The 12531-nt window shown below is 57.3% G+C and overlaps 2 protein-coding genes across 6 annotated transcripts in view; one reads left to right on the top strand and one right to left on the bottom strand.

Moving 5' to 3' along the window:
• Nucleotides 1–2911, bottom strand: part of PTPA (protein phosphatase 2 phosphatase activator) — a 49864-nt gene extending 46953 nt beyond the window's left edge. For both annotated transcript variants that reach the window (XM_017848303.1, XM_017848304.1), the window contains exon 1: nt 2599–2911. In XM_017848303.1, the coding sequence (XP_017703792.1) occupies nt 2599–2629 (31 nt within the window). In that variant the 5' untranslated portion in view covers nt 2630–2911. The remainder of the gene's footprint in view (nt 1–2598) is intronic.
• A 453-nt stretch (nt 2912–3364) lies between these two features.
• Nucleotides 3365–12531, top strand: part of CRAT (carnitine O-acetyltransferase) — a 15963-nt gene continuing 6796 nt past the window's right edge. The window contains exons 1-8 of one of the 4 annotated variants that reach the window (XM_017848299.1): nt 3367–3673; nt 4855–4953; nt 5229–5365; nt 6050–6313; nt 9678–9796; nt 10917–10970; nt 11476–11641; nt 11985–12159. In XM_017848299.1, coding sequence (XP_017703788.1) covers nt 5336–5365; nt 6050–6313; nt 9678–9796; nt 10917–10970; nt 11476–11641; nt 11985–12159 — 808 coding nt within the window. In that variant the 5' untranslated portion in view covers nt 3367–3673; nt 4855–4953; nt 5229–5335. Of the gene's footprint in view, nt 3674–4854; nt 4954–5228; nt 5366–6049; nt 6314–9677; nt 9797–10916; nt 10971–11475; nt 11642–11984; nt 12160–12531 lie in introns of all 4 variants that reach the window. The other 3 variants (XM_017848300.1, XM_017848302.1, XM_017848301.1) reach the window with 3 other exon arrangements.

Below are 12531 nucleotides of genomic sequence, written 5' to 3'. Positions count from 1 at the left end.
AAAAAAAAAAAGAAATAACTTAGGCTTTTTTCTTAGTAGAAAAAAAAAAATTTTTTAAAAAGAGAGAGGTAACTGAGGCTCACAGAGGCTGTGACTTGCCAGGCAGAGCCAGATATGTGTGACTCCAAAATCCAAAGTTTTCATCATTACATTGAGTTAAGAGGAACGTCTTGGCTGGGCGCGGTGGCTCACGGCTGTAATCTCAGCACTGTGAGTGGCCAAGGCAGCGGATCACTTGAGGCCAGGAGTTCGAGACCAGCTTGGCCAACTTGGCGAAATCCCATCTCTATTAAAAATACAAAAAATTAGCCCGGCATGGTGGTGGACGCCTCAGCAACTCGGGAGGCCGAGGCACGAGAATCGCATGAACTCAGGAGGCCGAGGTTGCAGTGAGCTGAGATTGCACCACTGCACCCCGGCCTGGGTGACAAAGCGAAACCCTGTGTCAAAAAAAAAAAACAAAAAAGAAGAAGTTCTTTCCAGCTGTTCCCAAAAGTTGTTTCAAATTTCAAAAAAGGACCATGTCCAGGGACCTGGCTCTTTCCAGCCATGGATAACCTCCCTGAGCCTTCCTCTCTTTCAGGACACAGGTTCTCTCTCCTCCCACTCTCCACCCCCATTCATCCTAAGGGACACATTCATCTCACTGATAACAGTGGTTGCCTTACATCTCCTATCTCCTAATGTCATTACCAGAACTTTTTTGGGGGGAGATGGAGTCTTGCTGTGTTGCCCAGGCTGGAGCGCAGTGGCTGGAGTGCAGTGGCGCAATCTCGGCTCACTGCAACCTCCGCCTCCTGGGTTCAAGTGATTCTCCTGCCTCAGCCTCCCAAGTAGCTGGGATCACAGGCATATGCCACCACACCCAGCTAATTTTTGTGTTTTGAGTAGAGACGGGGTTTTCCCATGTTGGCCATGGCTGGTCTCAAACTCCTGAGGTCAAGTGATCCGCCCACCTCAGCCTCCCAAAGGGCTGGGATTACAGGTGTGAGCCACCTGACCCAGAGTCATTACCAGAACTTCCAAGGCAAGCTTGTCCAACCCGCAGCCCAGGGCAGCTTTGAATGTAGCCGGACACAAATTTGTAAACTTTCTTAAAACATAGGCCAGGTGTGGTGGTTCACGCCTGTAACACCAGCACTTTGGAAGGCCAAGGCAGGCGGATCACGAGTTCAAGAGATCGAGACCAGCTGGGCGCGGTGGCTCATGCCTGTAATCCCAGCACTTTGGAAGGCCGAGGCAGGTGGATCACGAGGTCAGGAGTTCAAGACCAGCCTGGCCAATATGGTGAAATCCCATCTCTAATAAAAATACAAAAATTAGCTGGGCATGGTGGCATGCCTGTAGTCCCAGCTACTCAGGAGGCTAAGGCAGGAGAATCGCTTGAACCCGGGAGGCGTTCACATCACTGCACTCCTGCTTGGAGAACAGAGTGAGACGCTGCCTCAAAAAGAAAAAAAAGAAAAAAAAAAACCACAAAACCATTATGAGATTTTTTTCTTTTGCGACTTTTTTTTAGCTCATCAGCTCTCGTTAGTTACTGTTCGTGTATTTTATGTGTGGCCCAAGACAATTCTTCTTCCAATGTGGCTTAGAGAAGACAAAAGATTGGACACCCCCGTTCTAAGGGCACACACACAGAGGTTTTGTACAAAATGTCTGGTTTTGAACATCCTAAGAAACGGAACCCAGCTCTTTGTTCATCTCTTTTGTGGGGGCATGAAGAGGATGCCTTTTCTGATTTTCAACATTTCTCCCTCCTGAGATCTTCCCAGGGACTACAAAATTGGAGACAGGATAGCAGGAATATCAAATGATTTCAAAACATTAGCTGTGTTTGGTCAGCCAAACTATTTGCCTCTCTGTCGGGATGGCCAGTCCAGCCTCCTCCTTCTCCATAAAAGGGGTCTCTAAGAAGATCCTTCTGTAGCACCTCCATCCCAGTTATTTGAGATGAACTAAAAAGAGGCTACAGTGTAAATAAGAGTTATCGAAGGAGATGCCAGAGGGAGACTAACCTCCTTGCACAACCAGCCTTTTAAAATTAGAGGTTTAGACACCACGGGCGGGTTCCCTCAATAAATTCTCAGTCACGGAAACCTGAGAGTAGGAGGATGAGGGGTGGGCAGAGCGCGGAAGCTGAAACTGGGGGCGAGGCAGGCGCGGCCCACTGAGCACCACCCCATCCCCTGAGCAGCGACTAATAAACACGGCAGCCTCCGGAATCACTTTCGCCCCGTTCCCTGGCAACTTCCCCACCAGGTTCACGGCTTACTTAGGCACGCGCTGCCCAGAGATGCAAAAGGCGCCCCTTATGACCATGGTGCTGCCCACCCGGCATTCGGGCAGCCCGGACTCCCACAAAACCCACAGTTGCGCCCCAATCACCACCCCTTTGCAGCCCCTGCTTCCCTCCCAGCGGCGCACCATCACCCACCTCTCCCCTAAGGCCATTCAACTCAGTTCCTCCTCGGGGCCCCTCAGCTTTTGCCCCTCCAGCTCCTCCGTGTCCTGACTCTCGCCCTCCTGAACCTCCCATACCTGGCGCCGCCCTCACCCTACCAGACCCCGGCCCAGCCTGGCCCCCGCCGGCCTTACCTGGTGGCGGCTGCCGCTCGCCCTCAGCCATCTTGCTCCGGCCAGGAGCCGGCCCGGATGCCTGCAGTCCCCTCTCGCCTTTCACTCTTGCACCCACCCTTCCTCTCCCCGGCTCCACCAAAGGCTCCGAGCTTCCTGAAGACAAGCGAGCGCCGGCCGGCTATAACCGAAAACCGAGAGTTAAAGTCACCCCAGGGAAGACGGCCGCCATATCGGTGCGGGGCGCTCAGGGAGCATGCCCATTAACGGCCGGCGCGCGGCGGACGCGCTGACTCGGGCGACGGCCATGTCAGTGCGGGGCGCGCGGGGCGCATGCGCGCCAACGGCCGCCGGAACGTCGGGGGCCGCGGCTGCCATGATTGTGCGGGACGTCAAGTTTGGGTTGTGCACAGCCATGTTTTTCCGGGGCAGTCTCCTGTCCCCGAGTACCACCTGTCATCTTTGTGGGTGGTAGTGACCCTAATCCAAGGACTATGAGAGGACATTCTCCGGTCAACACGGTTGTGTTTTCCTACACTCTAAGAGTTACGCTCAAGAACACCAGACGGAGTTGGAGAGGTGCACACCGCTACCTCCAACAGCTTAGAAGACACGCGGGGGCGGGGGAGAGACAGCTGGACGGTGACCTCCTCCTTCCTACTCCACAGGTCTCAACGCCTTGCGGGGCCTCCCAACCAATGACTCGCCCTCGGCCCCGCGCCTCTATCCCAGCCCCGCCGTGGCCCCGCCCCAGCTCGCAGCCAGCCTACTGCGACCCGCTACCGGGAGACGCCCCGCCCGCCCCGCCCCGCAGCCAGCCGCCCGGGCTCCGTTGCAGGCTCGGGGCCAGCTACCGGCCCAGGTAGCCTCGCGAGTCCTCCTCCCCGGTGCCTGCCCGGCCCGGAGGGTGGGCGCGGGGCCGCCTCTACCGGCTGGCGGCGGTAACTCAGCGACCTTGGCCCAAAGGCTCTAGCAAGGACCCACCAACCCCAGCCGCTGCAGCGGCGGGGCGGACTTTGTCCAGTGTGTGGGGCGGAGCGGACTGCGTGTCCGCGGACGGGCAGCGAAGATGTTAGCCTTCGCTGCCAGGACCGTGGTGAGTGTGGCAGAGCCGGGGCCTGAGGGCCCTGGACGGCGTGGGTGGGCCGTGCGGTTGCGCCCAGGAGCGGAAACCTCGTCCTGCGGCCGCTATCCAACCCGGCCTCCAGCTGATGGGGTGGGGTGGGGTCAGGCGGGCGTCCCAGGTTTGGCAGAGCAGGAGATTCGGGCGCAACGTCAGGAGTGGGATTGAACCCACGTCCTGGAGCATTCAATTCCAACGACCCGGGACAGACAGGGGGGACCCGGCTTCAGTTAGCACCCCCACCCTTAGACCCAGAGACAGGCCGGTGGGGGAGAGAGACCAGGAGCGTCCAGACCCGTGCTCACTCTCCCAGTTATTCTCACACACCCGTCGCACGCTTAGGCCAGAGCCACTTCTCCGACCCTGTCCAGTTAGTTGGTCAGGCTCCTTTGGTTTATCAGATGGTCCCTGGGGAATTGTGTGTGGCCAGAGAAAGACGCAGAGGCATCAACCTAGGCTGCTCAGAAAGGCCTCAGAACTGGCAGGTGGCAGCCCCATGGCCTCCCTCCCCTCCAGTCCCCTTCCCCACCCGGGCTGTATCCTCCTCTGGAGCCGACTTCCCCACCCTGGCTGTATCTACTCCTCAGTCCTCCCCAGAGGGCAGCCTGGATGCTAGCCTAATTTCAGTTCCTTCCATCCCTGATCCAAGCATATGTTGCTGGTGTCTCACTATCTCAGACACACACTACCGGGCCAGAGGGCAGAGGGTGCATCCAGGCTCAGGCTCAGAGGCTCTTCTAGGTGTTGCAACACCCTGAACCTCCACTGCACCCTTGTCACTTGTCTCCCAAGCTGCATCTCATCCCACAAATAGCCTCTAGGTCATTCTCCAGGACCATCCGACTAGCCTGGTTACTTTCCTGCCAGGGAAACTGAGGCAAGGAGGGACTTGCCCAGAGTCCCCTGGAGCTGCTCATTCAAATCCAGCCCAATCGCAGCGTCCTGTGGTTTATTTTTCATACCAAAAGTCCTCCACTCTTGGACCCCAGCTGAATGAGCCACAGCTCAGGAAAAAATGAGTGTTGGTAGAGGGATGGCTCAGATGGATCCCAGGAGTCCTGGAGAGAAACAGGAAATAGTCAGGGCTTCTGGCTGTCCCATCCACTGATGGCCTTTTCCTGGTGTCTGCTCCTCTGCACCAACCCTAATTTCAGGACCGATCCCAGGGCTGTGGTGTAACCTCAGCGGCCAGGCAGTCTCTGCCCTCCAGCCAAGTTTTCTCTCATCAAAAAGATCTTCACAGATTCTGACAGGTGGATTTTTTTATTACTTCTTGGCCTGCCTCCCTGGCACTGAGCCCATGCAGAGAAGAAAGGAAAGAACTTTCCAGGTTCCCTTCTACTGGAATGCCCCCCACCAGCCCTCTCACCTGCTCCCCATTCCTCTACTTCTGGGAGCTTGGGAGGGTGGAGTAGCTTCTAGAGTTCAGGAGCTTCCCCTGCCACTGCCACAACCCCCGATGCCACCACAGCCATTGCCACTGCCACCTGCCTCCCCCTGAATCTTGGCTCTTGTCTTCTCTTTCCAGCCCAGGCAAGTGGCTGCCTCTGGCTAGGTTCTGCTCGCCCACTTGGTAGCACAGTTAGGTTTAGAGATCCAACCAAGGCAGACAGGGCCCAGAACCTTGGTCCTGCCATGGAGGAGGATGGGCAGCAGAGAGAGAAGGTATGGAACAGAGCTCCTGCCGCTCGCCTGCTCACTGCAAGAGCAGCCTCGGGCCCTCCTGTCTCTCTTTCTGCCCACTACAGGGCCTCCTGGACTTTCTCTCTCTCTGCCGCCTCTCACCCTCCATGCCAGGCCACCCAGCTCTCTCGCCACAGCACTGCCCTCACCCCACCCCTCCCCCATCTCAGAGGCAGGAGGAAGCCCAAGGCTCCTCACCTGAAGATGCTGCCATTGTCTGGCTCTCTGTGATTCTCTCTTCTTCCCTTCTATTTCTCAACCTGGAAAGGGTGGGAGAAAAGGAGGTGGGGACCTCCAAGAGGGACAGTCACCACTCTGCTGGCTGGTTCCTCTTCCAGGGTGAGAAAGGAGGGGCCTGTGCAACCCAACAGGTGGGCGGTCCCCCTCACCTCTGCTACACCAAGGAGCCATTCATCCTGACTTGATTCCCCTGAGCCTTGCCAAGAACCATGGCCACACCCCACCCTTCCCCATCCCTACCCGCATCTCCAGGCCCTGGAGAGGCGGGGATATCTACAGCTCTAGGGCCGGGAGGCCAGGACCAGCCCCACCCAAGAGGCTGTCTCTGCCCGAGGAGTGCGCACATAAGTGCCCAGGACTACAGCTTTGGGACTGCCAGGGCTCCGAGGTGGGAAGGGAATGAACAGGATGCTCTGCTGCCTGCAGGTGAAGCCTCTGGGCTTCCTGAAACCCTCCCCCTTGATGAAGGCTTCCGGCCGCTTCAAGGCACACCAGGATGCACTGCCACGGCTGCCTGTGCCCCCTCTCCAGCAGTCCCTGGACCACTACCTGAAGGCGCTGCAGCCCATCGTGAGTGAGGAGGAGTGGGCCCACACCAAGCAGCTGGTGGATGAGTTTCAGGCCTCCGGAGGCGTAGGGGAGCGCCTGCAGAAGGGGCTGGAGCGCCGGGCCAGGAAGACGGAGAACTGGGTGAGTGAGGGGCGCCCTCACCGTGACCTGCTGCTGGCTGCACGTGCACAGTTCTCCAGTGCCCACTGCGCTGGCACGGCCGTGCATTTGCCGCCCAGAGTTTCGTAAGCACGTACTCTGTGCCTGGCACTTGGCAGGGCGCCGGGTAATCAAGAAGGACACAGTCACCAGCCCGTTGGAGCTGACATTCAAGTAGGGAGGAGAGAAAGGGGATGAACAGGACACAGGTTGTGGACAAGGTGTCATGTTCTGGGATAGAGGCAGGAGTAGGGTGCAAGGACAGGTACAGCCAGGTAGGAGAAGATACCCTTGTGCTCGGTGGGACAGCCTCAGGCAGGGGATACGTGTCACTTAGTGACGGATCGCCCTGGTTCTGTCTGATCTGTGACACAGGTGTACCCAGTTTGGAAAATGCCTACACCAGTGCTTCGTGTGCTTTTCTACTTACATCTCATACTGCAACACACAAATTAAAAAGGTGACAGCCGGGTACAATGACTCACACCTGTAATCCCAGCACTTTGGGAGGCCAAGGCGGGCAGATCACAAGGTCAGGAGTTCAAGACCAGCCTGGCCAACATGGTGAAACCCTGTCTCTACTAAAAATACAAAAATTAGCCAGGTGTGGTGGCAGACACTTATAATCCCAGATACTCGGGAGGCTGAGGCAGGAGAATTGCTTGAACCTGGGAGGTGGAGGTTGCAGTGAGCCGAGATTGTGCCTCTGCACTCTAGCCTTGGCAACAGAGCAAGACTCCATCTTGGAAAAAAAAATGGTGGGGGGTGATGCCAGGCGCAGTGGCTCACGCCTGTAATCCCAGCATTTTGGGAGGCCAAAGTGGGCGGATCATGAGGTCAGGAGATCAAGACCATCCTGGCTAACACAGTGAAACCCTGTCTCTACTAAAAAAAAATACAAAAAAATTAGCTGGGTATGATGACGGGCACCTGTAGTCCCAGCTACTCGGGAGGTTGAGGCAAGAGAATGGCGTGAACCCAGGAGGCGGAGCTTGCAGTGAGCCAAGATCACGCCACTGCACTCCAGCCTGGGCAACAAAGCGAGACTCCGTCTCAAAAAAAAAAGGTGGCCCAGATGCTGGGAGGGAGGCAGAGTGGGAGCCAGAGATGAGGGGGAGGGGTGACATCACCCCCACGGAGCTGTGGCAGCCTGGGTCTGACACTGGATGGGAGACAGGGAGAGTCATTAGGTCCAGGACTGTTTTGGAGGCAGTGCCAGTGTCACTTGCCAATGGTGGGGGCAGGGGTGGAATTTGCCAAGTCGGGGTTGCCTGAGGGAGAAACTGCCTGTGGGAGAGCCACAGCGGGTCCGGCCCTGGGAAGTGCCATGTTACAGGGGATGTCATGGGGAGGGGAGGTGGAGCTCTAGCCCTGGGGCTTGGCGGAGGCTGGGGGGCTGCACACAGGAGGTGGGAGTTGTCGACATTTGCTGAGACTCATCAGGTCAGGACTTTGGACTCCAAAACCTGGGACAAGTCACCTCCCCCTCACCCTTTTTCAAGGGCTAGTGGCCCAGCGCCACAGGGGAGTAGGTGTGATGAAGAGGCACATCCTGCTGCTGTTCACCACAGGGTGAGGGGACGCAGGGTGGGCCCAGGTCTCTGGGGGTGGAAGGCCGGAGAAATCTGTACTGGCTGTGTGCAGGGACGGTGGGTGTTGCAGTCAGCATAGAGGACACAGGATGACAGTCACCTGGGAGTGTGCGCAGTCCCAGACATGGAGCCTTTAATACCACATCCCTGGCTGGTGCCCAGAGACCCTCACCCCCCAGACAGAGGACGGACCGTCAGAGCAGAGAGTGAGGATGTATCACCCACATCTTGTCACTAGCATAAGGATTTATCCTTGCAGGGAGCGTCCCCTCAAGATTGCCCTAACCTTGAGATCAAAGTGGGTATCTACTCCCCGAGGCCACAGAGCAAGACCAGGTCCCTCAGGCTGCTCTGATACCCTGGTCTCCTGCCTCCTTGGACAGTTCTCTGCTGGGGATGGTCAAAAACTCACTTATTGGGCCAGACGTTGTGGCTGACGCCTGTAATCCGAGCACTTTGGGAAGCTGAGGCAGGTGAATAATTTGAGGTCAGGAGTTCAAGCCTGGCCAACATGGTGAAACCCTGTCTGTACCAAAAAATACAAAAATCAGCCAAGTGTGGTGGTGCATACCTATAGTCCCAGCTACTCAGGAGGTTTAGGCAAGAGAATCGCATGAATGCAGGGGGCAGAGGTTGCAGTGAGCTGAGATAGCACCATGGCACTTTAGCGTGGGCGACAGAGTGAGACCCTGTCTCAAAAAAAAGTCACTCATTGGACTTTGTTTTTGTGGACCCTTCCCTTTTTTCCTTTCTGTCTATTCAGAATAGGCATACATTTTAATTTAACATATGGCAGTCATTGACAGAGAATGTGTAAAATGAGAATTCATTCGAGCGCTGGTGGCTCATGCCTGTAATCCCAGCACTTTGGGAGGCTGAGGTGGGCAGATCACAAGGTCAGAGATGGAGACCCATCCTGGTCTACCACGGTGAAAACCCGAAAAACCAATCTCTACTAAAAATACAAAAAATTAGCCGGGCGTGGTGGCAGGCAGCCTGTAGTCCCAGCTACTTGGAGGCTGAACAGGAGGAATGGGTGAACCCGGAGCGGAGCTTGCAGTGAGCTGAGATTACGCCACTGCACTCCAGCCTGGTGAGAGAGTGAACTCCGTCCTCAAAACAAAAAAAAAAAAGAAAGAGAATTCCATTCCACCTTGCTGCCCTCAACCTACACCCAGGTTCCTCCCGATCTTCTTTTCATGTCCTTCTTAAGAGCATGTGTCTGGCCGGGCGCGGTGGCTCAAGCCTGTAATCCCAGCACTTTGGGAGGCCGAGACGGGCGGATCACGAGGTCAGGAGATCGAGACCATCCTGGCTAACATGGTGAAACCCCATCTCTACTAAAAAATACAGAAAACTAGCTGGGCGAGGTGGCGGGCGCCTGTAGTCCCACCTACTCGGAGGCTGAGGCAGGAGAATGGCGTAAACCCAGGAGGCGGAGCTTGCAGTGAGCCGAGATCCGGCCACTGTACTCCAGCCTGGGCGACAGAGCCAGACTCCGTCTCAAAAAAAAAAAAAAAAAAAAAGAGCAGTGTCTGATTGATCTGGCTAATATTGATCACTCGGGCTAAAGGGAAGAGGCTGGTGGGTTTAAGGTGTGGGGCGGGAAGGGTGGGTTCTGGATCTAAGCATTTACTTTGAGAATCTCCATAGCAGGGTAGAGGGTGTGGGGCCAGCCATGTCCCCTAGCCCTGGGGAAGAGGGGGCACCAGGGCCCATGCACCCCTCCTGACAGGCTCTGGCCCTTTTCCCAGCTGTCTGAGTGGTGGCTCAAGACTGCCTACCTCCAGTACCGCCAGCCTGTGGTCATCTGCTCCAGCCCAGGTGTGATGCTGCCCAAGCAGAACTTCGTGGACCTGCAGGGTCAGCTCCGGTGAGTGGCTGGGGCTAGGGAGCTGGGAGGCAGCCAGGCCCCTCGAGTCCACTTCCCCCAGCGGCTTGGAGGGGCCCTGACCCTGTTTATCTTTCTGCCCCACAAACAGCCTTATGAAATAGGGAGCATCCTCCCTATTTTATAAATGGGGAAATTGAGGCTCAGAGCAGGGAAGGGAGCTGCCCAAGACCTCATTCAGGAAGCAGGGTCTCTCCAGCTCTGAAGCCTCATGGCTATTAACCACATCTTCGTGGAAGCCCCATCCTCTTCCGTACCTGAGGCTTCTCCCCAGCCCCAGTTTTAGCACTTCACCCCTCCTTCCCACTCTGCTCAGCTAGCCACAGGGGTGACCTCTGTACACAGTCCCCTTTTCCACATTCGGCCAGGTCACCTGCGCCAGCCCCTATTCCAGTCCTACCAGAGATAAAAATACCAGCAACAAGGATCTCCTGCCCAAGGACCAGCCACTGGCTGCCGCCACCTGCTTCTCTTAAAGGGACCAGGGCACCCTGGGAAGGGCCGGGGTTCAGGCCCGGGAACTCCAGCCAGTGGTCCCCATGGTGGGATCCAGGGGCAGCCCCAAGCGTTGAGGATGGTTGCCATGGGCCAGACAGCCCTGGGAGGAAGGCGGCCTGGGGGACACAGAGGCCCAGAGTGGGGAAGGGACCTAGTGGAGGGAACACCGGAGCCACTGCTGTCCCATTCACACCACCCCAGGGGCCTGGGGCCCTCCAGAGCCAATGCTTCAGAGCAGATGACACCCCCTCCAGATTCCAGGCTGTGGTTCAGGAGCTCAGGCCCTCTATGGGTAGACCCAGCCCACTGACCCCTAACCAAGCCACACTCCAGCTGCAAGGCACTAGCACCCAAGTCCTACCAGGCCCTTGGCCACCAGCACTTCCCCGAGCCCTCCTGACCATGCTCCCTCTAGAGGTTATGAAGAAGCAGACACAGACTGGCAAGCTGGGACTCCCAGGCTCCTCCCTTGCGCTCCTGGGCTTTCTGGACGCGGTGAGGGAGGATGTAAGACTAGGCCTCCCACTCCCCAAGCAGGTGTCCCTAGCCCGGGGCCTCCCTCAGGGTGTCTACACAGCTTCTAATCTCTAATCAATCTTTCCAGATTTGCTGCCAAACTCATTGAGGGTGTGTTGGATTTCAAGGTCATGATTGACAAGTGAGCAGCCCCACCCCTGCCCAGCCCCACACCTGCCCAGGCCTGCCTAATTACCACAGCCACCTCTGATCCCAGCCCTGGCCCGGCAGGCCCAAAGCTCAGTCACTTTCACTTCCTGTCAGCCCAGCCTTGGGTGGGATTTGGGAGATGGAGCGCTGGGGATTGTCGTCTGCTAGTTGCTGGAATCTCCTCTTGGTGGGTGACCCTGTCCCATCCCAACTAAAGAGGACCCCAGAGTTTTATTCGCTGCCTCATCTCTCCTATTACAAACTGAAGCCCAGAGAGGGGAAGGGAGGGAGTTTCTAGGTGACTTCTGAACAGGGCCTGCTGGGGCAGAAAGCGAGCCCCCTGCCTGCAGCGCAGCCCTGAGGTGCCCTGCTTATGCTGGGAGGGGGAGCGGGGACACTGTGTAAGCCCCCAGCAGTACCTAGGAGGTCCCTGTCGACCCTGCCCTCCTCCCCATTCACTTGCCCAGTGGCGCCCTCACTGCCCCTCTGCCCTGCAGTGAGACCCTGCCCGTGGAGTACCTGGGGGGAAAGCCCCTGTGCATGAACCAGTACTATCAGATCCTGTCCTCCTGCCGAGTGCCGGGCCCCAAGCAGGACACGGTCAGCAACTTCAGCAAGACCAAGAAGCCTCCCACGCACATCACCGTGGTACACAACTACCAGGTGGGTGGCCCCCACCCACACCTACAAGCCCCTGCCCTGCTGCAGGAGTACAGCAGGACGGCTGCGGTCGGCTTCCCCACTGGGGTTCCCCAGCACACATGCCCATGTGCCCCAGGAATGGGCGTCCCCTGGCTTCTCCATTGGCGGCCCAGGGAGGCCAGGAGGGGCCGTGGGCCTGCCCAGCCCAGAAGGGCGATCCAAGGACCTCCTCCCCCTCACACCCTTGGCCTGACTCCATCCCCTCCAAGGCCAAGGCCAGGAAGAGGCAGGTGTGGGCAAGTGGCTGCTCTCAGCCTGAGGTCCCCACTCAGCTCCCTCCTCTTACCTGCCTGTGCCCTGACAGTTTTTTGAGCTGGACGTGTACCACAGTGACGGGACGCCCCTCACTGCGGATCAGATCTTTGTGCAGCTGGAGAAGATCTGGAACTCATCCCTACAGACCAACAAGGAGCCTGTGGGCATCCTCACCTCCAACCACCGCAACTCCTGGGCCAAGGCATACAACACCCTCATCAAAGGTGCCTCTTACGGGCTGTGCTGGGGCTGCACACCCAGGCCTCTTCCCCTCAACCAGCCTCAACACCACCCATAGGGTACCTGAAGTCTGGTGGCAACAAAGGAATGAGAAGAGATAGGTTAAGAGTTCATAAAGGGAGCCGGGTGCAGTGGCTCACGCCTGTAATCCCAGCACTTTGGGAGGCCGAGGCAGGCAGATCACAAGGTCAGGAAATCGAGACCATCCAGGCTAACACGGTGAAACGCCGTCTCTACTAAAAATACAAAAAATTAGCTTGGCGTGGTGGCGGGCGCCTGTAGTCCCAGCTACTCGGGAGGCTGAGGCAGGAGAATGGCGTGAACCCGGGAGGCGGAGCTTGCAGTGAGCCGAGATC

This window comes from Rhinopithecus bieti, unplaced genomic scaffold, assembly GCF_001698545.2.
Source record: "Rhinopithecus bieti isolate Rb0 unplaced genomic scaffold, ASM169854v2 scaffold_29388, whole genome shotgun sequence".
NCBI classification, from domain to species: Eukaryota; Metazoa; Chordata; class Mammalia; order Primates; family Cercopithecidae; genus Rhinopithecus; species Rhinopithecus bieti.
This window is presented reverse-complemented; position numbering and strand designations above follow the sequence as displayed.